The sequence below is a fragment of the Balaenoptera acutorostrata genome, chromosome 4, assembly GCF_949987535.1.
Source record: "Balaenoptera acutorostrata chromosome 4, mBalAcu1.1, whole genome shotgun sequence".
Lineage (NCBI taxonomy): Eukaryota > Metazoa > Chordata > Mammalia > Artiodactyla > Balaenopteridae > Balaenoptera > Balaenoptera acutorostrata.
The window spans coordinates 22,097,303-22,124,087 of record NC_080067.1 but is presented as its reverse complement, the minus strand read 5'-3'; the positions used below and the strand labels follow the sequence as shown (position 1 = coordinate 22,124,087).

Below are 26,785 nucleotides of genomic sequence, written 5' to 3'. Positions count from 1 at the left end.
AGTCCTCCCTCTGACTCCCCAGCATGTAAACCCCTTCCCTGACTTGACTATGCTCTTTCCTACACTTCTCGTGACCACGTGGAGTCCTTAGGCTCTCTGCTCTCCTCTCACTGTGCATTCACCGTGGAGTGCTGGTGGCCACTGAGCCACAGGCAGGGCAGGGCTACCACCAGCCAGGTGGGAGAGCCAGAGCAGGAGAGTGGAGGCAGCACAGCAGGAAGGCTCCTCAGTCAGGCGCTGGGAATACTTAGAGGAGGAAGGTCGACCCAGAGACCTTCAAAACAGAGCAGGCTGCAGGTCTCTGGCAGCGAGGCACTAGTCACTCTGATAGGCTCTCCAGATGTGGGGAGCCCAGCAGACCACTGGGGAACTACCATGTCCCGCAATGTGCAGTTTCTCCTGTTTGCCTGCCCAAAGTGGTCCATGAAACCTCATGTCTCTCTCACACAAATTGTTACCATGTTAGACATACCCTGTTTGGCATTTATGCAATTAACATGTTATCTCCAAATTAGACTTCATTCATCCTTGCTAAATTCTATCTTTTGGATTTAGATTCATCATTCTAGCTCACTCAGATAATTTACCACTTGATTCATAAAATAGCCATCTCTCAAAGCTTGGGGTAAGAAAATGCCAATGGGGCTTCCCTGGTGGCGCAGTGGTTGAGAATCTGCCTGCTAATGCAGGGGACACGGGTTCGAGCCCTGGTCTGGGAAGATCCCACATGCCACGGAGCAGCTGGGCCCGTGAGCCACAACTACTGAGCCTGCGCGTCTGGAGCCTGTGCCCCGCAACGGGAGGGGCCGCGATAGTGAAAGGCCCGCGCACCGCGATGAAGAGCGGTCCCCGCACCGCGATGAAGAGTGGCCCCCACTTGCCGTAACCAGAGAAAGCCCTCGCACGAACCGAAGACCCAACACAGCCAAAAATAAATAAATAAATAAATAAAGTAGCTATAAAATTAAAAAAAAAAAAAAAAAAAAAAGAAAATGCCAATGTCCTGAAAGAACTTATAACTTATTTGGGTGAATATAGCTTGGAAGTCAGCTGACGGTATGTTAGCATACGTTCAGGGGAGATAGGGTAGAAACAGCACGATGCAGGAGTCAGAGGACATGTCTCCTGACATGGACAAACTCTGTGACTTCAGGTACATACTTGTAGGACTTCAGTTTCCTCATATGTACAATAGAGGAGAAGCAGGTGAGCTCTTACTTCTGGAATGAAAGAGGTTGTTTTTCACTAGAAACATTCTAAGGGGTCAAAAAGCAAGTTCTAAGATTGGGGGCGGTGATGAAAAAAGGAATAAAAAAAGAATTCTTTTTCACTCCCCTTAAAATCACTCTACTTACAAATTATTTAACAGCGGTAACAAATGTTCTGAGGCAAGAGGTAGGAGAGAGGATGGGACATAACAGGGCAGGGGTTCAGGGACGTCTCTCAGGACACAATGGAAGCTAGGTCTTAGAGGATGGGTGACGTGGGAGTGGCAGAGTGGAAGCCCATTTTGGAGGGGAGAACTATGAGAGCCCAAATGCAGAGGCGAGCCTGTGGGAGGGCAGGTGGGTCAGGCCCATGCAGGGAACAGTAGTTTGGGTTTTATCCTCAAAAGCGGTAGTTTTCAAACTTTCAAATATTATTCCTGAAAGCAGAGGAAGCGTTCCCAGTGGAAGGGTGCATGGGGTCTTGGGAACTCCCACTTGGTGTCTAGTTGTCCACATGCAGCCCTTAGCCTACTAGAACCCCTCTGTCTCTTGAAGCACAGCTTGACACCACTGCTAAATCCTGAGGTATGATATGACTCTTCAGTATACATGCATCATAAAAACAGAACCCAAACAAAACAAAGAACTCCTACAGATGGTAGGAATCCCTGAATATTGCTGAGCTGGGGAATGACATGATCAAATATAAACTGATGATTATACTCAGTATTAACTGTTCTAGGAGGAGGCTGGAGGTGTAGAATCTGTTACTAAAGATGTTACAGTAGTCTTAGCATTAGGGACTAAGACCTTAAATTAGAAGCAGTTGGATATATTGAAAAGTATCACAGACTTGCTTCCTAGTGGCAAATCCATTTATTTCTGAGAAGAATTACAGTGTTGAGCTGGCCTAATTGTTCCTTGTCTGGCTTCAGGGCAAGGAGTTATGATCAATGAATGAGAACAAAAAAGAGAGATTTGTATTCAACACAAGGGAAATTTTTCTAACAAGGAAGGCTATTTAATGATGGAACAGGCTGCTTGACAAGGTAGTGAGTTTCCTGTCACTGAAGGCATTCAAGCAGATAATGAATTTATGTGTTGGTGATGCCATGGATGGAATTCCTATATTAAATGGGAGGATGGACCAGGAGACCACTAAGGCTTTTTTCAAACTTAAGAGTTCCTTGAAGTAGAACCACAGCTAATATATCAGTATCAAATACATTTTTTCAATATGGAAAAAAAGATCTATGTATGCTTACAAACAGAGAGCAAGGAGGCAATAAAGAGAGAGAGATTGGGATTGCTAGAGAAAGGGAGATTATACGTCATTTAGTAGTTATATTACCTTTGCAATTTTTCCCATTTCATAAATGTCTGCTTTCTGATCTTCAATATCCATGAAAGCAGTTTCAATTCTGCTTAGAGTCTGTTCATGATTACTGCAGGCATCGGGGAGTCCTTCAGGGAAGTAGAACCGTGGAATGTTTATGGATAATGTTGCATTCACAACATTATTCACATGAGGAACAGGGGAGAGAGGTTGGGGGCTACTTGCAAAGGTGGCTGGAGGTGGAAGTGGTGTTCCAGGTTTCTTTTCTGGTTTACTTTGAATCTGGAAAGAAAATATGATTATGAGACACTAATATTCTAAACAGTATATATTGCTAGAAAGTCCTCACCAGTAATAGGAAGTTGGGTATAAATACAAGAAACCACAATTAGAAGCAGTACAGATGAAGAGCTCACTCGACTATAGACAGGGGTAAGCATGCTCTGAGGGAATGCTTATCTACACTGAATCAATCAGTACATTACTTATCTGTCAATACTAGAGTCTACATAGATTTGTGCTTAAAAAATCCTACAGTACATTTTCCCACCAGTGATGAGCGAGACATTTAAGAGCAAGGTCAGTTGACATATTAAGGACCTCAAGGTGAATTCTCAGTCTGTTGGACCTGGATTAGTAAATTCTTCTTGAAGACTGTTCTTGGTGTTTCTATGCATTTCTACCTGTCCTTCAGTAGGCAAACAGAATGAGTTCTTTTTAAATATGTAGATCTAAAATGTATTGTGGGGGCTGTCCTTCTACCTTCTTCCCTAGTTTGACTTTATCTAGGTAGAATCACTCCTAGTCCCTGATGCAAAGAAAGTCTTTGTTAAGAAAATTAAAGCATTTTAGTTTTAGAATGTCTTCTACCAGGCTGACTGACTTGCCACCAGGGGCATGCTATTTTTTCGGAGATACACATTTCTCTCATTTTTAGTATAGTCTAATAGACAAGGATCATGGTCATTAATTTCACCACAGCCAAACTCTCTTTACAGTTTATTAATTCTACAGTTTATTAATTCATTAATAGTTTATATCATTCCTTTTTCCAAAAAGGATTTGATGTGGTGTACCATAAAGAGACATAGAAAGGAGAGTATTAAAAGGTTGGGGGGCAACAGGGAGACTAAGAGTAACTATGATTTAGGGAAAGGGGAGGGGAGGCACACTAATATTCAGGTAGAAGTTTATTTTAGCAAAGAAGACTAAATTTAGTTCTGACATTCCTAACAGAAAAAGCAAAAAAGATTCCATAAAGATTTTCAGAGTTTAATTTCTATTCTTAATTTTGACCAAATTATCTATCAAGGCTCATGAGCATGGCATTATTAAATGCTACATAAGGTATGAAAGATGGACATGACTGTTGACTAGCTAAATTTATTTTAAATTCACTGTGAACACAAAATATTACTCGAGTGTTCTTCTTCCTTAAATTATATCCTAACGCCATTCCTAAAGTTTGAACAATGATTTATCAGTATGAAGTAGATCTGAGTATCATATTCCCTTTTGACATATGGACTTATAACATGATTTTTAAATTCAGGGTAAAAATTTTAGCTACCTTTGAAAAGCATAAGTATTATAGGAAGACAAGCTTCATTCATATAAATATGTGATAAATATGATTTAACCTCCTACCTTTATTAAACATGGCCCATTTCTCATGTTAATATCTGACATTAATACAGAGTGGAGTCTGCTCATATATTAATACTATTGGGGATACGAAGTCCAGTTGGTCACACCAAGCCTTTGCTGCAGTATCAGGATATCACCCATATAAAGCAATAGTCAAGGAAGACATGGCAGAGGGAAGTGATGCCAATGAAATATGAAAAACTTAACAAAAATCAGTGATGGCTTACTAGCTCTGTGACCTCAGGAAAGTTACTTAACCTTTTAGAATTTCAGTAATAAAACAGATTATAACCCCTTCTTCTTGGAAGGTTGTTGTGAGGATTAAAGGAAATTACAGTATGTAACATAGGGAAGAGGCTCAAAACTGTGCTGGGCAGAGATATGTCTTATTTAAGAAAATGAGCCAAAGGATGGGGTTCTCAAAAGATTAAACATAACTTGGTATGGCCCTTCAGATTCAATAATAAATAAAATAATCACTTACACTTGTCAGGCAATTTAAAGTTTACAAACTACTTTTGATTTAACAAACTGATAATCTCTTCTAAGTAAACAATTCTCTCTGCCTTAGTGTTAAATCTGCAATTATTATTACATAGTCCTATGAGTCAATAACAGTAGAAACTGTTCTTAAATTTCTAAAATAAAGCATATAATTCTTCAGGGGCTTTACTTAGGTCACTTGTATTAGTGTCATTTCCTTTCTATTATTCTATGCTGAAAGAGATTTGTGAGACTACAAATATACAGTTACCAAAATTCTTTTTTGTTTCCCCAAAATGTTTCCCATGGTGTGACATCCAGGGTAGTTATGGATAACTTCAGGGCAATTATAACCATAGGATTGAGACCACTGGTGTCACTGGGAATGAAACTCAATATTCTAGTGAACACACAATACTGGAGAAGGTTTAGAGCAAGCCCTTCAATGTTAACTCTACACTTTTGCTTTGACAGAAATAAATGACATTCAGAACAAACCCTGGCTATCTGTCAAAGTTTTAATTTGAATGGGAAAATATTCAGTTATATAATAGTTTACTTTGCTTTCCTCAGTGTACTTAACACAGAGCAGTTCACTAATAGGGAAGTATTTATTAATTCACTGTTTAAGTCCATATTTAATAAAACTGTTGTTAATACTTAAAAGGAAAATAAAAAGAATGCATTTACTTTGAACTTTTCAGGTGTACTGATTTACTTTCCACTGGGTTCAATAGGAGACATATAATTTAAGTCTTAAAGTAGTTTAATAAAACTGACGCTTTACAACATTATAGAATAAAACAGTAATATAAAGTTTGTCAGATTTACCAAGTTTAGCATCTGCCCACTTTAAATAAAACTATTTCATTCAAATCTAGGAACAGCATTAAAACAGAATTAGCTGTGTAAAGTATCTCAATTCTCCATTACAGTCTTTCCCTATACAGTATCATTTAGATATTCATTCTGAACAGTACCCTTATGTTACTGTAGCATTTCCAATATTTGACCTTTTTTTTTTTTAAACATCTTTATTGGAGTATAATTGCTTTACAATGGTCTGAGTTTGACCATTTTTGACCTATTTTTAAAAACGCAATTTCGTATCATTCACTCAAATAATCTGAAATTACTCTAGGTCAGAATAACTACAAAACTATGGTTTCTTGCTGGATTCTGGATGTCCATCATTGATATGGCCCTTGATCTGTACTGTATTCAGTGCTAGGTAACTTGTTTGATGAGACACTGGCTCTACAGTTGTAAGCAAATAAGCACGATCTCTGCAAGCAGCCACTGCAGGCAGAAATGACTCAACCTCACAGCTGAGGGAAGACATTCTTTCACAACCCAGGAGTAACTGCCATCCTTCGCTCCCTACACACAGTATATCACACACACACAACTGCCTATAAGTGTAAAAACAGTTCTTTCAAAAAAAAAAAAAAGACTATCAGGATCAATATTCTTTTTTAAAAAAGATTCATTACAGATGTATGTATGTTAATACAAATTTAGTCTACTGAGTCAAAGTGCAAACAAGGATTTTAACATGGAAATTCTAACTTCTCAAAGATATTTCTATGAAAAATTCTAAATTGTAAAATATTTGTTAAGTTGTATTTAATTGTCTCTAAAACTGGATTCCCTCTCTACAAGAGAAAAATGTGAGTACTGTACTTCAGGTCCAGAAGGTCTATTTTTAAACCTGTTGGACTCTCTCTACAAATAGCTTTCTGGAAATAGCTGAATAGAGGACACAGATTAATTCCTTGATCTAATATCAAGTGAGCTGTAAAATTATTTGTAAGTTAGTTCACTGGGTGGTTTTATTAGTAATAAAAATATTTTAAAAGAAACACCCAAGTTTCAAACCTGTGTCTGCTGAAATGACTTCAGCCGCTTCTTAAACCGTGACGGGAGAACAAAATCACAGCCCCTTGCCAGGAAAGCTAACTCTCCCCTTAAATCCGGGTCCCTTCGTAGAGATGTTTCCTTGATCATCATCTTTGAAAAGTGGATGTTTACTTAGCAAACTGTCCAGCACACTTCTGAAGATAGTCAGACTTAATAAGTTGTCAATCTCGTCAGGTAGAAAGGTATTTTTTTCTTCTTATCTCCCAAAGAAATTAAGTTCAAGCATTGTGCTCTCCCAGCCTCCAGGGACCACAATCCATGCTTGTACTGACATGCAGCTGGTTCCCAAATACAGCCTGTGGCTCCCAAGACCTGCTCATAATTTTCAAGTAAGAAACACGGGCTGCAATGGGCCTGCTGCTCCTTGTAGGTAGCTTTATGTCAAACTGACCTGCCCATGTGGAGAATACAGAGCCTTCTGGGAAAGGAAGCACCCACTACTCTGAGCACCAAAGTTAGAAACATTACAGCTGGACCTAAAAATAGTGACTTCTCAGATAATGCTAACTTCTTAAACTCAGAGTACATGAGGTGTCAATCCACATAAAACAGTTTCTCCTCAAGCTAGGAGAGAACATGTAGAGCATTTTTGATTTTGCTATTTAATATTTTATGAAAAAAAGAACATGCTGCACTTCAAATTTGAAACTATCATTTTAAGAATAATTTTTAAAAATTTCTTATTTGAAGGGAAGCAAATGTTTAAAACCTTCTAGATATAACCAGTCAAAATATGGAGAAAAACACTATCATCCTCAAACAGGAATATACAAAGAGATTTGATAGTCTCAGATTTTTAAATCAAATCTTTTTTTTTTGGTTAGTTTGAAGAAGACTATCTAGTGATCAAGCATACTTTTTTGAAGTGATTCTGAATCTGGATACATTTGAAAATTTATTGTCAAAGCATTGGTTAAGAAAGTGGAACGATGGAATGCCAAAAGAAAGCAGATTTAGGTACACAGAAGTGAATGAAATTTGGTTATAATAAAGGTACAAAAGATGGTCAAATAGCAATGACATAATATATCTTGAATTTGTGAGACTCGTTTTTCTTAAGCTTTCAAGAAATCTCAGATTTTAAAAAAATTCTATTATTTTATCATATATTGAATAGCTGCCTCATAGTTATTTACAAGCGAATCTTCAAGTATTATCTCATGTTTAATATTTAGAATTCAATATTTATTTTCAGTCATCCATATTATTCAATCTATATTGATTTTCTACTTCTAGAAAATATAAACCAAATATTACCAAATAAACCCCAAAACCAAAAACAGCTTACGATTCTCTTCTGCTGAACCTTTGTCTAATTTACTGGGAATTAAATTATTTGGTTTTCCATTGTTTCCTACAACTTGTTTTTTTCTTGATTTTAAGACATTCTGGTAACACTTTATAACTTGTATATTGGGCTTATATGCCTAAACCTGTAGTTTTCAAATTTCTTTTTAAGCTGTAGAATTCTCCACTCATACAAAATCTTACCTGAAAGCTCTCAATATATACTATGATTGAAAGAGGATTACATTGAAACCACTGGTCTAATGCTTCAACCTGGGCCTTTCCTTTGTCTCCCCAATTTTCTCTCACTCAGGTTAACCCTTTGAGCTAGGTGGCCTTCCCTACATTCTTGCCTATAATGCTCTAATTCCTCCTTCATTATTTACCTCCAGATTAAAACATTAAAAAAGTTTGTTATGAATGAAACTGGGTTTTTAGACTTGTGATTTAATGCTTTTTCAATTTAGCCACACCTTAGTTGTATTTCTCCCCTTCCTACAACAACCCGTGGCTTCAGGGGTGTGACTTTTCATCCCCTTCCTGAGAATACTCCTTCTCCTCAAATTATACACACTTTAACCATCCTTCGAAATTCAACTCAAATTTTACCTATTTCATGAAGGATTAATCTATTTAAGCCCCCTTATTGCAATTCTCTTAATAAAATATTGTAGAATCTTTCTTGAATGACTTCCACTTAACTTATTCTCTGGACGAACCAATGCTCTCCATTTTACCTATAAGAGAACCACCAATGCCCAGGACACACTGGTTCATGGCTAATAGTTTAGTTTCTGTTATGCTCTCATGTTTCCTATCTCAGTAGTTGAGTTCTATGCTTACTAAGAGTTGGTTGTATTTGTCCCCATCTGTTTATACTGGATGCACTTTTTACAGTAATAATTCAATTCAATTACATAAACTAATGAAATATGAATGTGGAAAAAAAAAGAGTTGATATTTCTAAAACTGGGGAGAAAAACCCTAAGTTGAATATTTTATAAAGACTCAGTAAAGGCAAAAAACTACTAAAATTTTTCTGCTGTAAAATTATTTATTGGTGAGATAAAGGAGAAAAATCATTAAAATCTAGAAGGTAACTACATTCAAATTGCTTCACTACTGACCTAAGTTCATGGAAATCAGTTAACAAATATACTGAGTGTGATTTACTAAAAAAAGATGTCATGAAACTTCAATTTCCAATTATGACACTCATTTCCAAAGAAAAGGCTTGGCTCTACATTAAAAGATCTGAATAATTAATGTTCCAAGTTAAAATAAAATGTTTAAGATACACATTTTACAGAATACATGGATAGAGTTTACAATTCCCTACTGAGTAACTATCCATCCCAATCATGTTCAGGTAAAAGGGCTTCTACTGCAATATTTTATAATCTGGCAATATTTTCCAATAGTGTCTAAACTTTTCAGGGTAAGGTCACTTGTAAAGTCATTCAATCACTCAACAAATATATTTCTGACACTTATTATGTGCAGTTACTTTGCTGGGTGCTGAGGATATGAAGAAGATAAGAAGTGATCCCTTTTTTTCTTCATTGCACCTAGCACAATGTTGGTTTGGAGCAAAGGACAACAAATACTTTCATTTCACTTACTTCTTATAAATCTCTGGAGTTTCAAAGTCAGAACAGTGGTTAAGAGCCTGTCCTGCTACCCCTCTTAAGCAGGAAGAAAACATTTTTCCATGTCTTTTGATGGTGAAATAAGCTCTAAGTTTTTATTTATCCAACGGCTTTCCAAAAAATTAACAGGGAGAAAGGCCAGGTCCCCTAAAGGGGGTTAGGAAAGAACTGGTCTTTGGCAATGAGTTATTGATGGAGAAAGACTATTATGAAGTTTGTTTATTTGCTTTTTACATATTTACTTGTGTCTGTATGGAAGTATACCTGCTTGGTTCAAGATAGAGTCTGAGAATGTGAGTTAGTTTCAAGAAGTATATGATAACTGAAACATAGCAGCAAAGAACATGGTTTTTAGAGTGACCTCTTCTTTACTGGAAAAAGATCAAACAAAGAATTTCACTGTTGACGCAAACACGGCCTATGATCTACTCTCTTCTCTCCTTACGTTAGTCACAGAGAAAGTGGTACAACCCTTGGGGCTGGGGGCTGGGGGCTGGAAGGGAAAAGCTGTTTCTAGGTGAGAGGTTTTCCAGGGAGGAACTAAACAGAATGAGGAAGAATAGAAAACTATAAACATATAGTTTATAAATTCAATTTGCAAAGATGGAAAGTTTGTCAGTTATAATGGAAAGAGTCGATTGTAAGGGTCTTCCCAATGTCCTTCTGGAATAAACCATACGATACTCTCTCCTGCCCTCTGCAGCATACATGAAGTCCATCCTAACAAGACAGCTAGCCAATAGTAGGTGTTTCTTGCACAGCAACCTGCATCTCTTTTTGGCCTGCAGATCATTCATGCACATACACTGCCTGCAGACACAGGATGTCCTGTCTGGACCATGGGCCCAACTTGGTCTTCAGGGCAACTGTGTTAAGACAACTTGACTAGAGGATGGAAAAGACTGGTGCTCTCTTGCTGTGGGAATGACTGGGATATATCAGTTGCTACCTTAAGATCCAGCTGCCTTGACTGGGGTTCCTTTCCTGTGTTACCATTCCGTATATGTTCCCCCAGAGCAAACGTGCTTGAGCAAGGAGGATAACCTTTCTCAAAGAGAACCAGCTCAGCGGTGGATTCCTGGGTTACAGGGTTTTACAGGTTCCCTGGCAGGGGTACATACAAGAGAGACTGGCCTCTCTGAAATGACTCTAAAAACTATAGAACTGTTTTAAGGATAGCCTCCAATATATCAAGCAAGAAAAGATATTCCCTTATCATGTCCTGAAATGACCTACAGAACTGAGGCGTGAGTCCAGAAAGAGTCTGTACCCTAAAGGAAGGTGACACTGGGAAGGAGATAGAAGGATAAAATTGTGTGTGACACCCAACATATTGTTTTTGTAGAATTCAGTCTTTGAAGTTTAGTTTGGAACTCAGAATGGATTTTCTAGAGCTTTCCAAATCCTCTCATAACTTCCTGCCCTTCCCCCTCTGAAAATGAAGACAGTGGTGATATACAATATTAATTCTCTCTCTTTGGAAAGCATCAGCTCTATGGGATGTTTTAAGGAAAAAATGGGTTGATTACACAGGATAGAGAAAATTTTGAACATTTGCTGAAGACATGAATCACTTATTTTGACTTGTATAAAACTGCTAAACAGTTAATGTTGTATCGATATATGCAATGTGTTGTCCTAAAATAAGACTAGCCTTTATTTTATAAACGAACATGTAAAGTCATACCAGCCTCAGGTGACAATGACTTTGGAGACTGAGATAATAGCACTGATCAAGACCACAGAGTTAAGAAGACCTGTTGGGATAAACAAGGCAGCAAAACTGCAAAGATCTGAGCGAGTGACAGAAACATGTAGCATAGCAAGCCTGGGAAATCAGCTCAGCTGTGAGGACGTGTGTTGAGGTGAGAAGAATCAGGTCCAGAAAGACATGAGAGTCACTCTGAAGTGACATCAAAAGATTTTGCTCATAAGATGCTACAGGGAAAAAAAAGTTACGTATGAAAGAGGAAGTTCTGCTACATCAAGAGGGTACTTTTGATTTTAAAAAGGAAGCTGGCTGTTTTGAAAAAAAAAAACAAACAGCTAAATCAAAAGCCTTTTTCTGTCTACACAAAAATTTGTACATGAATGTTCACAGTAGTGTTATTCACAGTAGCCAAAAAGTGGAAACAACTGAAATGTCCATCAGTTGATTAATGGATAAACAAAATGTGGTATATTCATACAGTGGGATATTATTTAACCATAAAAAGGAATGAAGTACTGATACATGCTACATGATAAATCTTTAAAGCATTATGCTAAGTGAAAGAAGCCAGACACAAAAGACCACATATCGTATGATTCTGTTTACATGAAATGTCCAGAACAGGCAAATCTATGGAGACAGAAAGATTAGTGATTGCCAGGGGCTGGAGGGAGGGGGGAATGGGGAGTGACTGTTAATGAATACAGATTTTTTTGTGGGATGATGAAAACGTCCTGGAATTGGTGCTGAAGGTTACAAAATCTTGTTGAATATACTAAAACCTACTGAATTATGCACTTTTTGTGTGTGTGATTGTACTTTATTGATGTAGAAACATAAAGTGATACAATGAACATTATAGGGCATATAGTTTTTGTAACTGAGGTACAGTTGATGTACAATATTATATAAGTAACGGGTATACAATATAGTGATTCTGAATTAGGCACTTTAAAAAGGGTGAATTTTATACTATTATATCTAAATTTAATAAAGCCTTTCTCATCTTGGCTCTAACTGGCAGAGCAGTTAAAAAAGCTAATAATAACTTGGAATCATAGACTTTGCTTAAAATATCACTGTAAGTAAGCTTTAATAGAGGAAATTGATTATAAGCTAATTACTCTTAATACTAAATTTTTATATCCTCCTTTATGCTCCAACTTGGTGTTTTCTCATTGTCTTATTAATAGCTTGCTTTGTGTTACGAATTTTATTTTACTTTTAGTAATGCAACACTGGAGTGGGGGAAGGAGGCTGGTGGTTGTTGTTGGTGGTGATCCATGGTTTCTTTGCTCCTCTAGCCTTAACTTCACTGGTTGTAGCAAAACAGGAGGACATCTAATTAAGCATTTTTGTGTCTTGCTTCAACTCCTCCAAATGACAGGAACACATTCCATGACCCATAGGAAAAAGAATCCATAAATCTAATATTTTTACCTCTCAGTGTTCCTAATACTTAGGGGTAGATGCTCTTCTAGGATCTGGGGCAGGCAGAGATAATTAAGAACCTAAAATTATTACATATTATAATTCTTGGAACACTGGAATTTCTGGTTCATAGAGTTCTGTACTTCTTAGTCTGCCTTTCTTCTTCCTTCAGTAATTACTTCAAGTAGAGACTGCTCATTATAGAGCATAAGAATTCAATTTAGGCCTATAAACATGTTAGACAACTCAAGTTAGAAGGAATAGAGGGTTTCCAATCCACCGACACTGCCATGTTGAATATCAATGAATGCATGGTGGCACTACTATAAAATCAAATGCCCCAATGTCTTTGTTGGCAGTTTACATGTGTGTGATGTCTCAGGAATTCTGGGTGAGGGCTGAATTAATAGATGTCAAAAAAGAAGGCTAATATATGACAAACCCACAGCCAACATCGCTCTCAATGGTGAAAAATGGAAACCATTTCCACTAAGATCAGGAACAAGACAAGGTTGCCCACTCTCACCACTATTATTCAACACAGTTTTGGAAGTATTAGCCACAGCAATCAGAGAAGAAAAAGAAATAAAAGGAATCCAAATCGGAAAAGAAGAGTAAGCCATCACTGTTTGCAGATGACATGATATACATAGAGAATCCTAAAGATGCTACCAGAAAACTACTAGAGCTAATCAATGAATTTCGTAAAGTAGCAGGATACAAAATTAATGCACAGAAATCTCTTGCATTCCTATACACTAATGATGAAAAATCTGAAAGAGAAATTAAGGAAACACTCCCATTTACCACTGCAACGAAAAGAATAAAATACCTAGAAATAAGCCTCCCTAAGGAGGTAAAAAACCTGTACTCAGAAAACTATAAGACACTGATGATAGAAATCAAAGATGACACAGACGGATGGAGAGATATACCATGTCCCTGGATTGGAAGAATCAACATTGTGAAAATGACTATACTATCTAAAGCAATCTACAGATTCAGTGTAATCCCTATCAAACTACCAATGGCATTTTCCACAGAACTAGAACAAAAAATTTCACAATGTATATGGAAACACAAAAGACCCCGAATAGCCAAAGCAATCTTGAGAAAGAAAAATGGAGCTTGAGGAATCAGGCTCCCTGACTTCAGACTATACTACAAAGCTACAGTAATCAAGACAGTATGGTACTGGCACAAAAACAGAAATATAGATCAATGGAACAGGATAGAAAGCTCAGAGATAAACCCACGCACATATGGTCACCTTAATTTTGATAAAGGAGGCAAGAATATACAACGGAGAAAAGACAGCCTCTTCAATAAGTGGTGTTGGGAAAACTGGACAGCTACATGTAAAAGAATGAAATTAGAACACTCCCTAACACCATACACAAAAATAAACTCAAAATGGATTAAAGACCTAAATGTAAGGCCAGACACTATAAAACTCTTAGAGGAAAACATAGGCAGAACACTCTATGATATAAATCACAGCAAGATCCTTTCTAACCCACCTCCTAGAGAAATGGAAATAAAAAAAAATAAACAAATGGGACCTAATGAAACGTAAAAGCTTCTGCACAGCAAACCATAAGCAAGATGAAAAGACAACCCTCAGAATGGGAGAAAATATTTGCAAATGAAGCAACTGACAAAGGATTAATCTCCAAAATTTACAAGTAGCTCAGGCAGCTCAATACAAAAAAAAAAAAAAAACCCATCCCAAAATGGGCAGAAGACCTAAATAGACATTTCTCCAAAGAAGATATACAGATTGTCAACAGACACATGAAAGAATGCTCAACATCACTTATCGTTACAGAAATGCAAATCAAAACTACAATGAGGTATCACCTCACACCAGTCAGAATGGCCATCATCAAAAAATCTACAAACAATAAATGCTGGAGAGGGTGCAGAGAAAAGGGAACCCTCTTGCACTGTTGGTGGGAATGTAAATTGATACAGCCACTATGGAGAACAGTATGGAGGTTCCTTAAAAAACTAACAATACAACTACCATACAACCCAGCAATCCCACTACTGGGCATATACCCTGAGAAAACTATAATTCAAAAACAGTCATGTGAGAAGCAAGAAGAACTACAATCCTGCAGCCTGTGGAACAAAACCCACATTCACAGAAAGACAGACAAGATGAAAAGGCAGAGGGCTATGTACCAGATGAAGGAACAAGATAAAACCCCAGAAAAACAACTGAATAAAGTGGAGATAGGCAACCTTCCAGAAAAAGAATTCAGAATAATGATAGTGAAGATGATACAGGACCTCGGAAAAAGAATGGAGGCAAAGATCGAGAAGATGCAAGAAATGTTTAACAAAGACCTAGAAGAATTAAACAACAAACACCTAGAAGAATTAAAGAACAAACAAACAGAGATGAATACAATAACTGAAATGAAAACTACACTAGAAGGAATCAATAGCAGAATAACTGAGGCAGAAGAATGGATAAGTGACCTGGAAGACAGAATGGTGGAATTCACTGCCATGGAACAGAATAAAGAAAAAAGAATGAAAAGAAATGAAGACAGCCTAAGAGGCCTCTGGGACAGCATTAAATGCAACAACATTCACATTATAGGGGTCCCAGAAGGAGAAGAGAGAAAGGACCAGAGAAAATATTTGAAGAGATGATAGTCGAAAACTTCCCTAACATGGGGAAGGAGATAGCCACCCAAGTCCAGGGAGTGCAGAGAGCCCCAGGCAGGATAAACCCAAGGAGAAACATGCCAAGACACACAGTAATCAAACTGACAAAAATTAAAGACAAAGAAAAATTATTAAAAGCAACAAGGGAAAAATAACATACAAGGTAACTCCCATAAGGTTAACAGCTGATTTCTCAGCAGGAACTCTACAAGCCAGAAGGGAGTGGCACGATGTATTTAAAGCGATGAAAGGGAAGAAGCTACAACCAAGATACTGTACCCAGCAAGGATCTCATTCAGATTTCATGGAGAAATCAAAAGCTTTAGACAAGCAAAAGCTAAGAGAATTTAGCACCACCAAACCAGCTCTACAACAGATGCTAAAGGAATTTCTCTAAGCGGGAAACACAGGAGAAGAAAAGGACCTACAAAAACAAACTCATAACAATTAAGAAAATGGTAATAGGAACTTACATATCAATAATTATCTTAAACGGGAATGGATTAAATGCTCCGACCAAAAGACAGAGGCTCGCTGAATGGATACAAAAACAAGACCCATATATATGCTGTCTACAATAGACCCACTTCAGTCCTAGGGACACATACAGACTGAAAGTGAGGGAATGGAAAAAGATATTCCATGCAAATGGAAATCAAAAGAAATATGTATTGTAATATGTATTAGTATTTCATTCCTTAAAAAAATGTTTTTGGTCGTGTAATTGTTTGATATTTAATTGCTCCATTCCTTTTTATACTCATATCAGATAAAGTGACTTTAAAATAAAGAATGTTACAAAAGACAAGGAAGGACACTATATAATGATCAAGGGATCAATCCAAGAAGAAGATATAACAATTATAAATATATATGCACCCAACATAGGAGCACCTCGATACATAAGGCAACTGCTAACAGCTATAAAAGAGGAAATAGACAGTAATACAATAATAGTGGGGGACTTTAACACCTCACTTACACCAACAGACAGATCATCCAAACAGAAAATTAATAAGGAAACACAGCTTTAAATGACACAATAGACCAGATAGATTTAATTGATATTTATAGGACATTCGATCCCAAAACAGCATATTACACTTTCTTCTCAAGTGCGCACAGAAGATTCTCCAGGATAGATCACATCTTGGGTCACAAATCAAGCCTCAGTAAATTTAAGAAAATTGAAATCATATCAAGCATCTTTTCTGACCATGACGCTATGAGATTACAAATCGATTACAGGGAAAAAAAACGTAAAAAACACGAACACATGGAGGCTAAACAATACGTTACTAAATAACCAAGAGATCACTGAAGAAATCAAAGAGGAAATCAAAAAATACCTAGAGACAAATGACAGTGAAAACACGACGATCCAAAACCTATGTGATGTAGCAAAAGCAGTTCTAAGAGGGAAGTTTATAGCAATACAAGCCTACCTCAAGAAACAAGAAAAATCTCAAACAATCTAACATCACACCTAAAGGAACTAGAGAAAGAAGAACAAACAAAACCCAAAGTTAGCAGAAGGAAAGAAATTATAAAGATCAGAGCAAAAATAAATGAAATAGAAACAAAGAAAACAATAGCAAAGATCAATAAAACTAAAAGCTGGTTCTTTGAGAAGATAAACAAAATTGAGAAGCCATTAGCCAGACTCATCAAGAGGGCGAGGACTCAAATCAAGAAAATCAGGAATGAAAATGGAGAAGTTACAACAGACACCGCAGAAATACAAAGCATCCTAAGAGACTACTACAAGCAACTCTATGCCAATAAAATGGACAACCTGGAAGAAATGGACAAATTCTTAGAAATGTATAACCTTCCAAGACTGAACCAGGAAGAAATAGAAAATATAAACAGACCAATCACAAATAATGAAATTGAAACTGTGATTAAAAATCTTCCAACAAACAAAAGTCCAGGACCAGATGGCTTCACAGGTGAATTCTATCAAACATTTAGAGAAGAGCTAACACCCATCCTTCTCAAACTCTTCCAAAAAATTGCAGAGGAAGGAACACTCCCAAACTCATTCTATGAGGCCACCATCACCCTGATACCAAAACCAGACAAAGATACTACAAAAAAAGAAAATTACAGTCTAATATCACTGATAAATATAGATGCAAAAATCCTCAACAAAATACTCGCAAACAGAATCCAACAATGCATTAAAAGGATCATACACCATGATCAAGTGGGATTTACCCCAAGGATGCAAGGATTCTTCAATATATGCAAAATCAATGTGATACACCATATTAACAAACTGAAGAAGAAAAACCATAAGACCATCTCAATAGATGCAGAAAAAGCTTTTGACAAAGTTCAACACCCATTTATGATAAAAACTCTCCAGAAAGTGGGCATAGAGGGAACCTACTTCAACATAATAAAGGCCATATATGAAAAACTCACAGCAAACCTCATTCTCAATGGTGAAAAACTGAAAGCATTTCTTCTAAAATCAGCAACAAGGATGTCCACTCTCACCACTATTCTTCAACATAGTTTTGCAAGTCCTAGCCACGGCAATCAGAGAAGAAAAAGAAATAAAAGGAATACAAACTGGAAAAGAAGAAGTCAAACTGTCACTGTTTGCAGATGACATGATACTATACATAGAGAAGCCTAAAGATGCTACCAGAAAACTACTAGAGCTAATCAATGAATTTGGTAAAGTTGCAGGATACAAAATTAATGCATAGAAATCTCTTGCTTTCCTATATAATAATCATGAAAAATCTGAAAGAGAAATTAAGGATAGACTCCCATTTACCACTGCAACAAAAAGAATAAAATACCTAGGAATAAACCTACCTAAGGAGACAAAAGACCTGTATGCAGAAAACTATAAGACACTGATGAAAGAAATTAAAGATGATACAAACAGATGGAGAGATATACCATGTTCTTGGATTGGAAGAATCAATATTGTGAAATGACTATACTATCCAAAGCAATCTACAGATTCAATGCAATCCCTATCAAATTACCAATGTCATTTTTTACAGAACTAGAACAAAAAAGTCTTAAAATTTGTATGGAGACACAAAAGACCCCGAATAGCCAAAGCAGTCTCTAGGGTAAAAAATGGAGCTGGAGGAATCAGACTCCCTGACTTCAGACTATACTACAAAGCTACAGTAATCAAGACAGTATGGTACTGGCACAAAAACAGAAATATAGATCAATGGAACAGGACAGAAAGCCCAGAGATAAACCCACGCACCTGTGGTCTACTAATCTATGGCAAAGAAGGCAAGGATACACAATGGAGAAAAGACAGTCTCTTCTATAAGTGGTGCTGGGAAAACTGGACAGCTACGTGTAAAAGAATGAAAGTAGAACACTCCCTAACACCATACACAAAAAGAAACTCAAAATGGATTAGAGACCTAAATGTAAGACTGGACAGTATAAAACTCTTACAGGAAAACATAGGAAAAGAAAAAAAAGAAAAAGAGTCATGTACCACAATGTTCACTGCAGCTCTATTTACAATAGCCCGGATATGAAAGCAACCTAAGTGTCCATCGACAGATGAATGGATAAAGATGATGTGGCACATATATACAATGGAATACTACTCAGCCATAAAAAGAAACGAAATTGAGTTATTTGTAGTGAGGTGGATGGACCTAGAGTCTGTCATACACAGTGAAGTAAGTCAGAAAGAGAAAAACAAATACTGTATGCTGACACATATATATGGAATCTAAAAAAAAAAAAAAAGGTTATGAAGAACCTAGGGGCAGGACAGGAATAAAGACACAGACACAGCTAGTGGGAAGCAGCTACACAGCACAGCTCAGTGCTTTGTGATCACCTAGAGGGGTGGGATAGGGAGGGTGGGAGGAAGACGCAAGAGGGAGGAGATATGGGGATGTACGTATAGCTGATTCACTTTGTTATAAAGCAGAAACTAACACACCATTGTAAAGCAATTATACTTCAATAAAGATGTAAAAAAAAAAAAAAAGAGAAGGCTAGAATTGATGGTCAAGGACCCTAGGGATGAGCATTATGGTGCAAATATAACAGCTGATGGAGCTGTGTCTCTTGGATGTCAAAGTGCCTTTTGGATGCCTGGTTTTAAAGAGGGCAGAATTGTTGCATGTTTATCTGCTGACAGAATGATCAAAGGGAAAAAACTGATGACTGCAGGGGAGAAAAGGGTCAATCACTGGAGGAGTGTCCCTGGGTTGATGCGAGAGGAGGGGATCTAGAGCACAAGTATAGAGGATGGCTTTAGAAAGGTGCCCGGACTGTAGATGCACAGCAACAGAAGGGAAGGGAAAGTATATAGGTACTGATATGGCTAGGTGGGTGGCTACAGGTCTCCTCGTATTGCTTCAGTTTTCTCAGTAAAATAGGAACCAAAGTAATTCGCTGAGGGCAAGGATGGAAGAGGAGATGTTAGAGGACAGAGGAGAAACTACGAAAGAGTCATTTGCAGAGCGGGAAAGTGAGGGAGTTAGGGAAACGTAGTAGGACTGCCAGAGTGCTAAAGGTACACTGTATGTTGGCAGTCATAAATTTAACGCAAGACCACTCAGTATGGTTGTGTGGTATTCTCCAGCCAAGGTCAGCTGCACAAATAAAAGCCCAGAGTAGACAGAGAACACATTTAACATGAGTTGGAGTTTTCCCAGATGAGTACCACAAAATGAAGGCAAGGCATGGAAACAGAGTATATTCAGAGAGTGATTTTAATGACGAACTATGACAGTGGTTCTCAAACAAGATCATGTATCAGAATCACCTAAAGGGCTTGTTAAAGCACAGGTTGCTGGGCCTCACCCTCAGAGTTTTAATTTAGTAGGCCTGGGCCGGGGCCTGAGAATATGCATTTCTATCCAGTTCCCAGGTGATGCTAATGCTGTTAGTTGGGAACCATACTTTTAAAGCCACTGACATAAACACAGGACCAGAGAATGAGTAGCTAAAGAAGGGCAGAGGACAAGCTCACTGGAGGAGAGATCAAAGAACTGAGAAGCCCATGTACTGAATGCCTCATCTATTGAAAACTCACAAGAATGTTAGCAAGTAGTATTGGAAAGTGTCATACAGCCAGGAGTTAAAATCTTCAAGAAATAAGGGAAGGGACCTGGGGGTGGTAGATGACTAAAATCAAGGAGGGGTAGTGGGTGGCAAGTCTGATGACATTAGCTCAAAGTTGGGGGAGGGTAGTTTCAGAGAGGTGGGAAAAAGAGTAGTCTGGAAGCTGCAATGAAACGTAAGAACATTTACTGCTCCCTCTAGATCCAGTGAGACAGGGGGTGGAGTGGGAAAGAAAAGTGCCATCATTTCACATGGCTATAGTACTCTTGGGGAGAATTGGGTTTCAGTTAGAACAAGAAGGTAAAGGGAATGTTTAGAAAAAGAGTTTGATGACCTAGGACATTTTGCCAGTGGATGATCAAGAGGGCTTGGTGATAGGATTTCAGGGCCGGACTCAGAAAAGGGGATGTACAAGAGTAGGGTGAGGAGGAGAGTGATGATCTGGATTCCTAGACTTCTGTGGTGACTAATGTAAACAGGGATGAAGGGCATATCAGATTAGTCCTGATGGTCTTAAGGCAGAAATGGTGAGGGGAACCGAGGACTGCTTACCAGGAGCAATCTGAGCTCTGGGAGCTCCTTTTTGCTCCTGTTCTGGAGGCTGTAGGGGGGGCTATACTTAGCAGGAGTATCTGGATATCTGGGTCTCGCATTTTACTTCTGAGGAACATGCATAATTGGGAGCATACTTACCCCCCCCATTTTTCTGTGTACACACAGACATATTAATAACAAAAAGGGATCACATTGGTACATCTGTTTTGCAATTTATATTTTTATCTATTTATCTTGACCATTTTTCTACATTAGTACATACGTATCTACCATATTCTTTTGAATACAGGTGGGGACATATCTGAGATAAGTAATGTTGATTAATTAGAACGGGTGGAGATGCAAAAGGACCTGATCTCAGAAGACATTAAAGGTGGAGGGGGAACACTGGTTGAACTCATTCTGCAAATTTATATTTGCCCCTGGCCAGATCCCTTTTTACTTTTATTAATCTACATGGTGGTTAATGAAGTAGAAGGGAGAATGGTTTCCTATTTGAGTGTTTTGATTTCTAGTCAAACATTCCCAGCACTGAACTCAAGAAACCATCAGCACCTATAAAGCTGGGGGAGAAGAAACATTTTCCCTCAATGACATGGCTGGTTCATCTTAATGAAGGCATGGATACAAACCTAGAAAGTAAAAAGAGAAATGCTCCAGAAGAAACTTTTAATAAGGTTCCAAAAGTGTGCTTTGCTACAATTTTATTTATTTACATAATTATTCTGCATTTAAATATATGTATGAAATTATACAATATAATATCTAAACTTTGAAAAAACCCATAATGTTAGATCATTAACCTAGGAAGGCCCATTATTGCCCCTGGAATGATATCTCAGACATATATTCCTGATCAGGGTCAGAAAAAACAAAGTGAGTTCTAGTAATAAGTGTAAATCCTTCCCACCTTAAAAGATTTCTCTGACCCTCTTGGGCATCCAAAAACAAACAAACAAAAACAAACAACTGTACTGAAATTAAGTGTCCAGAAAAGTTCTTTTCCAACCTAAATCCATGGGGATGAAGATGGGACTTCTGAGAATGGGGAAAAGGAATTTTCAGGATTTAAACAAACAGCTTGTATATGGAGGTACTACAATAGGGCTTGAGGGTGCAATGGTGAATAAGGGAGCACCCTCTCCTCAAAATGCCTACAGTCCATAATCAAGAAATTTCCATCCTGCGATAAGGTAAAATGATCTACCATTTTAATGGGGTTCTCCCCTCTTGCCAGGGAAGGTGATGGGATTTTCTCCAGAACACCGTAGGTTTTTAGGTGTTAAAAGCTAGAGGAATTAAGAGGCCAGAGGTCTGGGTGAGATACTTGAGTCTTGCTGAGGCACCCCCCTCAAGTCCTAGAAGGGAACCTTATGTCAGGTCCTTTTGCATGCACCCTTGAGAAGCCAAGGGCCAGGAAAGAGATGGCCTTCAGGCAAGAGGGCAGAGTTTCCATTGGAGAAGGGGGCAAAGCAGACAAGCAAAAATCCCTTCATTTGATTATTCATTTGCTTTTTTGTTTATTCATTCAATAAATACTTATTTAATGTTACCATTTGCTAAATAAAGGCCAATAGAGGATAGTGGCCCAGGCAAAGAAACTTGAGAGGAATTCATAAATCTCTCTGCATGTGCTTATTTTAATATTTCATTTTTAACAGGGGTATGTTTGGGAGCTGGAGATTACAATTTTGGAGCCTGAAGTGGTAAAGAGAAGATAAGGTATGAATTAGGTTGTGAGATAGAATGTCTGCTTAAAGTCTGACTTAAAAACTGCAGAAAAATGATGGGAGATGGGTCCCACCCATTTAACCCTTTACTTTATTAGTGTGAATTCTACTAACTTGGAATTTGAAATAATATGCTGCTGTGCTTATATTTCCCTTTATACTCTCTTGGAAGGAGAGTTCTGTTAAGCCCATTTCATTTGCCCTTGATCATCAAGATTAGACTACCAGAGAGCCTGAGTTTGAGAGAAACAATGGATTTATGATCTATCCATCTAGCCTCCCTTACTGGATTCCCCTAGGACCAAAGGCTTATATTTGTAAGATAGATGGAGAAGATTAAGGTACATTTTGATGTCTTGGAACAGTATGGAAATGGTCTAAGCCAATGTGAGAAATAAACCTCTACTCTTAGTATCATTAACACTGTAATAACACCAACATTTAGGACCTTAAGTAAATTAATTGGATAAGAGCAGGGTATCCATATCCAAATGCTATTTCCTCCAGAGAAACTTCCTTGAATTCCACAAGCTGGGATCTCTCTCTCCATCCTCTGAACTCTGCAGCACTTCACTTATCTCTCTCATGGAATCCATTCTTTCTACTTTGCATCACAATAAATAGCTCATCTCTCCTACTAGACTGTGAGTGCCACAAAGCTTATGATGTCTGATTTATCTTTATCCCCAACTGTGTGCTGTACATAGTACATGCTTAAGCTATTTAGAAACTATCTTTTTAAAAGCATTTTAAAGCATTTTAGCAACCTCCGTTTTGCATACCAATAATGTGTTAACTACGTTGAAATAAACTTCTAGGCTCAAGATGGAGCTGCTCCTGCCATGTCACCAAACCAAAACTTGGATAACTTATGTGTCCCTGTAAATGGTCCACTTGACCAAAAATGTTGTATATTCAGTCAGCTAATCCCCAAATGCCAAGCCAACTCTGGGCCTTCTCACCCAAAACAAGGTTGACTATGGGGCCCCAGCCAATCAGATATTTGCCTCTTCCTTTTTCTTTATTCTTTGTCCTATAAAAGCTTCTTGCCTTCCACTCCATTTTGCCGTTCTCCAAAAGGAGATTCTACTTCATGAAGTGTTAAATAAAGTTTGTTTGATCACCTAAACTGTCTTCTTTAATCATTTTTTAACAACTATGAATGATCTTTACCACATTATTAAGATAGATCCAGCTAAAGTTCACACCTGGCAATACTCTGACAATAGTTTTACTCTTTAATTTTGAAATTAATAGTTTTTTTTTTAAATTAAACATTAAAATTTTAATTTGTACTTTCTAGTAATTCAGACAGGTTTCCCCCTCAAACAGTGAAATTTGTAAGGTTTCACTAGACTTAAATATTATAGTATAGCTTTAAAAAAAATCTTCCTCTTTCATTGAAGAATTCTTCCCCCTGCCCTCCACTCTTTCCATTGAGATAAGCAGTAATGGAAATTTTCCCCTGGCTTTGTTTTTACTAAAATTAAGTAAAAGTAAATAATTTTCAGGGGCGGCTAGGGTTTATTATTTTAACCTGTGAATAGCAGCCAACAGGTTATTGCCCCATAAGGCTAAAAACAGACCAGAAATGACTGTAATACCATCTGCTGGAGGTAATAAAACATGGAATTAAAATATCATTTATTATGTGAACTTCCAAAGCAGTACAATTTTTCTCAGTGTTTAAAAAATTTTTTAATGTCTCATGTCAAAACATGTCCTCAGTAATTCACCCATTTGTTATTATGAAACCCTTTGAAACCTCAGCCACACCTCCTTTCTCTCCTCTACAAGCTGTTCTTTTTATTTTTAAATTGAAGTACAGTTGATTTAAATATTATATTAGTTTCAGGTGTACAACATAGTGATTTGGTATTTTTATAGATTATACTCCATTTAGTTATTATAAAATACTGGCTACATTCCCAATGCTGTACAATATATCCTTGTAGCTTCTTTATTTTCTCCTTAGTAGTTTGTACCTCTTAACCCCCTTCCCCTATCTTGCTCTATCTCCCACCCCTCAACCCACTCACTGGTAACCACTAGTTTGTTCTCTATATCTGTGAGTCTGTTTCTGTTTTGCGATATTCATTCATTTGCTTTAATTTTTTAGATTCTACATATAAGTGAAAACATACTGTTCTCTTTTGTTTAACTCATTTCAGACCCATCTGAAAAACATCTCAGCTATTCTAGGACCTACAGGATTGTTTCCTGTCACTTAGAGTCTTTGTGAAAAAAGTATGTACAGAGGCAAACACTCATTTGTTGACCAATGATATAGATAACTTGACATAGTGAGAGAGTTCATGAGCAAAGAAAGGAAAAAAGAACAGGCAATAAGACAGGGGATGAAAAGGAATCTGTTTTGCCACATAGCACAGGGAGATCAGCTCCATGCTCTGTGACCACCTAGAGGGGTGGGATAGGGAGGGTGGGAGGGAGATGCAAGAGGGAGGGGATATGTGGATATATGTGTATGTATAGCTGATTCACTTTGTTATACAGCAGAAACTAACACACCATTGTAAAGCAATTATACTCCAATAAAGATGTTAAAAAAAAAAAAAAGGAATCTATCTTAAGCGGAAAAATCAGAGATAGGTAGTGACTGGAGAGGAAAGGGGAGAAAGCTGTGTGGATCAGAACCCATGATGAAGGATTCTGAAACTCTGGGCTTACTTACTTTTCTATTTCTACTGGTACACTGTTTTACTGCCATCCATCATTGGTAGTTTTTGCTATTGATATTTAATGATGTTTCCAAGATTTCCAATGTCTTTAACAAAATATCACAATGAACCTTATCAAAAGTCTGTTTTTAGAAAAAAATCAATAATAGTTTAAAATAATTTAAAATGAAAAAAAAAGTCTGTTTTGCTGATCTACTATGAAATAATATCTAGACTAAGAATTAGCAAACTTTTCTGTAAATGGCCAGATTGTAAATATATTAGGCTTTAAGGTCTCTGTTGTAACTACTTAACTTAGTAGGCAGAGCACAAGAGCAGTCATAGACCATATGTAAGTGAAGGACTGTAGCTGTGTTCCAATAAAACTATTTACAAACACAAGTGGCAGGTCCCATTTGGCCCACGGGCCACAGGTTGCTGACCCCTGATTTAGACCAATATCCTCTTTATCAATCTCTCAACATCCTCCTAGTATTTTCTATTTGACTCCCTCTCCCAATATAGGTTTGAATTGTATTTCTGGACAACAAATATTGTTCCTTGTGAGAAATTATTTTGAAATACGTATGTATTAAAATATTAATTACATATAATATTGTCAAGTCAATCTTTCTTCTCAGGGATAATCATCAATGTCATATAAAAGCAATTCCTACATGCCCCTTATGTAAGTCTTTTACTTGAAATGTTTTGAACAACTGGAAAATTTTTGACTGTCCAAAATGTTGAAAAAATAAGAGGCTTAATTTAAAATTTATTATTCTTTAAAAAATTATTATCCTTAAAAAACTGTACTTGTGGGACTCCTCTGCTTTAAAGTCTTCTTTAGCTCCCCACTCCCCTAGAACAAACTCTTTTTTTTAAAATTGAAGTATAGTTGCTGTACAATATTATGTAAGTTACAGGTGTATGATATAGTGATTCACAATTTTTAAAGGTTATGCTCCATTTATAGTTATTATAAAATATTGGCTATATTCCCCGTGTTGCACAATATATCCTTGTAGCTTATTTTATACTTAGTAGTTTATACCTCTTACTCCCCCAACACTATATTGCCCCTCCCCGCTTCCCTCTCCCCACTGGCAACCACTAGTTTGTTCTCTATATCTGTGAGTCTGCTTCTTTTTTGTAGAACAAACTCTTTAGCATAGCATACAAGGAAGGTCATTTGTAAGCTGGCCCCAACCTACCTCTCTGATTTTATTTTCTGCTACTTTCTGTTCATTTTTTTATACAAGAATAAAAACATGACCAACAATACTGTAACAACAAAACTTGCAGGATGGGACTTCCCTGGTGGCACAGTGGTTAAGAATCTTCCTGCCAATGCAGGGGACACAGGTTCGAGCCCGGTCCAGGAAGATCCCACAT

General features: G+C 37.4%; 1 protein-coding gene across 5 annotated transcripts in view; it reads right to left on the bottom strand.

Moving 5' to 3' along the window:
* Positions 1-26,785, bottom strand: part of PPP2R3A (protein phosphatase 2 regulatory subunit B''alpha) — a 218,861-nt gene that overhangs the window by 125,969 nt on the left and 66,107 nt on the right. For 4 of the 5 annotated variants that reach the window (XM_057544894.1, XM_057544893.1, XM_057544895.1 and 1 more), the window contains one exon: positions 2,560-2,826. In XM_057544894.1, the coding sequence (XP_057400877.1) occupies positions 2,560-2,826 (267 nt within the window). Of the gene's footprint in view, positions 1-2,559; positions 2,827-6,552; positions 6,983-26,785 lie in introns of those variants that run through there. The other variant, XM_007170363.2, reaches the window with a different exon arrangement.